Here is a 4,650-nt window from a genome sequence, read left to right as displayed (position 1 = left end):
ATATATATATATATATATATATATGTACATACACACATAAACATATCTGAAAATTAGTATTCTAATTTATCCCGAAGTACATTTTGTGCATTAATATTCTCAGAAACAAGTTAATTTCTACAACTCCATGTTGTTCACTTCCTTAAGTGTAGACTAAATTGCTTAGCTTCCATCATAATTTTGAGCACATCTACTCTATTTGACACATAAAATTTTAGAGTGTGAAAGAAATTATATACAATAATACTTTCCTCTTATTTATGAAGAAATGGACATGTTTTATACAGGAAATTACTTGTATGACATCACTTCTAGGAACTGTTTTCATATAATGCTTTTTGTAATAGGAAGAAAAATATGATGCACCAGACAGTGTAGCTAAGTACCTTTTTATAATCTACATTCCCCTTTTCTATTTAGACCATTTAATAGCCTTACCTTTGTGAAAACACATCTCGGTAGGGGCTTCCGTGCTGCAGTGCGATGCCATACCCCCGGTCAGCAACGGTATTCCCCACAGTGTAGAAGGAGCAGTCTGGGTCATTGATAGCCACGTATTCCAATACAGCTGCATCCCATACAAAAGCATAGTTTCCATACTTTACCTGTGAAGATAAAGGGAATGGGACAAAATAGGGACTTAAGGTTAAAAATTGCGTAAAATAATAAATATTACAAAAGTATATGTGAAATTATAGGATAGATATGTTTGAGTAAACACATATTTGTGTTTCTGTTAGTCTGTAGCTCTTATGGACATGTGATGAAGCAAGAACACTAGCCATGTTTCTAGAGAACGTGGCTTACAATAAAAGGGTCCTTGAGTTGTAGATGTTATGTGGTCGTAAGGAGGTTAAAGGCATGTCTCTGAGCTTAGAATTTCATTTGAGGAACCCTTACAATCTGTACTTTTAGAATTATTAAGAGGTGCTGACTCTGTTAGGTTACCAGTCCTCTAAACTAGACACATGTCTTTACACTCAGCAAGGCTTCCTCATGACGAGTAAGTGGAGACTGCTCATTTGTTTCCCCTCTGCCCAGACCCCAAGAATCATACAGAAACTGCATTAATTATAACATTGTTTGGCCAATAGCTTAGGCACATTCCTCATAATTCTTACATCTTTAATTAGCCCATTTCTCTTAATCTGTGTATCACCATGAGGCTGTGGCCTACCGGTAACGTTCTGGTGTCTTTTTCCTTCAGCAGCTACATGGTGTCTCTCTGATTCTGCCTACAATCTCTTTATATCTATGTTTAAATTTCCCGCCTGGCTTTACTCTTCTAATCCATTGGCTAAAACAGTCTTATTTATTAGCCAATAAAAGTAACACATATACAGATGGACATTTCACATTAATGACCATGTTTTACATAAAATCTCATAACTCACATTAGGGAGAAATTATTAGTACCACTCTACCCACTTCATGGTATCTTCTTTGTCCTTCTGAACTCATCTCTTTCCAAATACAGAGAATGGAGCTCTTACAAGTGGAGCTAAAATAAATCCCTCTTGAATGTTTTGTTAACATGTGTTAAAAAATCCTATCTTATGCATTATTGTGACATCTTTTCTCCCAAAGAAGTCTTTCTCCTTTGATAGCAATTACAACAAGAAAACAATTCTACAACATTCTTTATTAATACTTGGGAACATTAAATTCATAGTGGGTCATCTACAATTGAGTTAAGTGACTTTTTCAGCCAACAATACCTCACATGAGAGTCCTCTATTATGGTTTGGACTTGACATGTCTCCCCAACATGTAGAAGGCTAAGGTTACAACTGGTGGTATGGTTCAGAGGTGGATGGCTCACGAGGGCATAGACTTCTTCAGATCATTGACAGAATTGCATAGACTCAATGGGAGTCTGTATAATTCTTGGCAGCAGGCTGCTTGCCTTGGAAGGTATTTCTTGGCCTGGGCCCTTCCTCTTTGTCCCTGCTTCTGGTCACACCTAAGGTGAAGTGCTTACCTCCTTCCTGCATGTCATTCCATCATGATACTCTCTGCTCTACCATATGCAGGGCAGAAATAACAATGCCAGGAAACTATGGTCTGAAACCTTTGAAGCTATGGTCCTTCTACTCTTAAGTTGTTTTCTCAGATGTTAGGCCACAGTGATAATAACTAATAACTAATAGTAACTAATGCACAAATTTATCATGAAAGCAATTGTGAAGGGTCTGGAGAGAGGGCCTGCTCTTCAAGACCATGGTTTATCAAGCTTCCTAGTACTGTGAGTCTTTAAGACTTATATTGTGGTGACCCTAAACCATAAAATTATTTGTGTTGCTGCTTTATAGCTGTAATTTTGTTACTACTATGACTCATAATGTAAATATTTGTGTTTTCTGGTAGTCTTAGGTAATTCCTATGAAAATGTCGCTCAAGTCCCCAAAGGGGTGGTAACACACAGGTTGAGAGCCACTTCTCTAGAGGACCTGGGTTTAATTCCCAGCACCCACATGTTAGCTTACAACCTTTTGTACTCCAATCCTAGGGGATCTGACACCTACTTCTGGCATTCCTGGGCACCAGGCATGTATGTGGTATATGGATATATATTCAGATAAAATAAAATTTAAAAAATTTAAAAAGGAATGAAATAAGCCATTGTGATAAATATCTTAATAAAATTTATCTGGAAAATGTTAAATATAAAGATAAAATTGAATGAATTCATAGAATAAATAACCCCAAAGTTATTTTATTTATATTAAAAAAAGAATTTAGCACTATTAACATGAAAGTGGACATTGAAGATGGTTCAATGACCAAAATGCTTACTATAAGCAAAAGGATCAAAGAATCAGATCCCTTGATCGCAGATAAATGCTGGATAGGCAAGGCAGCTTGCCTGTACTGCATGGCAGCTCGCCTATACTGCCAGCCTTGGAATGAGACAGGGACAGAGACAGGGATACTCAGAGCAAGCTGGCTAGAGAGACTAGCCATATTAGTGAGTTCTGGCTTTGACTGAGAGTTCCTGCCATAGGAAAATAAAAAGAAAAGAGATCCTGGTCCAGTGTTAACCAAATACCAGAAACTATATCTTGCTAAGCAGACAGGCTCCATAAAAAGTTGAATTAGGATCAAAGAGATGGTTTAATGGTTAAGAGCACTGGCTGCTCATCCAGAGGACCCAGGTTCTGTTCCTAGAACCCACATCAGGTGGCTCACAGTCATGCAGCACCAACTCCGATGCCTGTTTTCTGAAGGGTCTATAGTTACATGCACATACCCACAAGCATACAAACATACACACACATAATTTAAATTAGTAAAAAAAATCTTAAAAGTATTGTGTCACCTGATTCTTTGTCAGTGGTATAGTGGTACATGCCTTTAATCCTAGAACACAGAAGACAGAAGCAAGCATATTCTCATAGTGTAAGGCAGCCTGTGCTATGTGACCAAGTCCCAGGCCAACCAGGGCTACACAATGAAACCCTCAATTTCTTTCTTAAAAATTTTTCTAAAGACATCTGTCAATATGTAAAACAGTTTTTTTCCGTTTATTTATTTATTAAAAATTTCTGTCTCTTCCCCGCCACCGCCTCCCATTTCCCTCCCCTTCCCCCAATCAAGACTCCCCCTCCCTCGTCAGCCCAAAGAGTTATCAGGGTTCCCTGCCCTGTGGGAAGTCCAACTTCCTTAGCGATCAGGGAAATGCAAATCAAGACAACTTTAAGATACCATCTTACTCCTGTCAGAATGGCTAAAATAAAAAACACCAATGATAGCCTTTGCTGGAGAGGTTGTGGAGAAAGGGGCACACTCATCCATTGCTGGTGGGAATGCAAACTTGTGAAACCACTTTGGAAAGCAGTGTGGCGGTTTCTCAGGAAATTCGGGATCAACCTACCCCTGGACCCAGTAAAACAGTTATTTTTATCATTTTTTTTTTTGTTTCTCATGACATGGTTTCTTTGTGTAACCCTGCCTGATCTGGAACTCACTTTGTAGATCAGGTTGGCCTCAGACTCAGAGATCCCACTGCCTCTGCCTCCAGAGTGCTTGGATTAAAGCAGTAAACTGCACAGCTCATTCATCTATTTTAAACTAGGAAGTGATTTTTCTTCATGAAATATAGAGTCGTCAAGCAGGCACATTTGTGAATGTCTTTAGTTCCAAAACTTGGGTGGATTTCTGTGAGTTTGAGGCCAGCCTGGTCTGTATAGTGAGTTCTAGGACAGCCAGAACTACATAGGGAGACATTGTCTCAGAAAAAATAATATAAAGAAATATAGAGGCCTACAAGGAGCAAACCACTGGTAACTCTAATGATATTGTCAAAGGGTCAAGAGAATGATGCCTGCAATTACTTCAGCTTGACATTATGGTGGTGTTTTAGCTTGTGCAATAAAAGGGAACCAAAACATGACTTCATTCATTCAAAAATAATTTGTTATGAGATAGAGACAAAATTATATTATTTTATGACATAAAATTGCCTTCAGAAATTAACTGAACAAGTATTTGAAAGTATCTTAACACATAGACCGTAAGTTACATATCACTTGTTGTCCTATAACATTCCAGTGAAAGATAAATTATTTGAGAAAAATAGATACAGTAAACAAAACTACTTAGTATTAATTTAATAGCTTGCTATTTGGTCCTATTTAAAGCAGTTTAAAG

General features: G+C 37.7%; 1 protein-coding gene across 1 annotated transcript in view; it reads right to left on the bottom strand.

The window, feature by feature from the left end:
• The window catches only part of LOC126513774 (glutamate receptor ionotropic, delta-2), a 578,836-nt gene that overhangs the window by 141,053 nt on the left and 433,133 nt on the right, over window positions 1-4,650 (bottom strand). Inside the window, exon 12 of the mRNA XM_050162312.1 lies at window positions 439-605. Within this exon, the coding sequence (XP_050018269.1) occupies window positions 439-605 (167 nt within the window). The remainder of the gene's footprint in view (window positions 1-438; window positions 606-4,650) is intronic.

The sequence above is a fragment of the Alexandromys fortis genome, unplaced genomic scaffold (genome assembly GCF_014885135.2).
Source record: "Alexandromys fortis isolate MF-2015 unplaced genomic scaffold, M_Fortis_MF-2015_v1.1 scaffold_117, whole genome shotgun sequence".
In the NCBI taxonomy this organism is placed as follows: Eukaryota; Metazoa; Chordata; class Mammalia; order Rodentia; family Cricetidae; genus Alexandromys; species Alexandromys fortis.
Note: the sequence above shows the minus strand (reverse complement) of the source record. Positions and strands in the feature narration are given on the sequence as shown.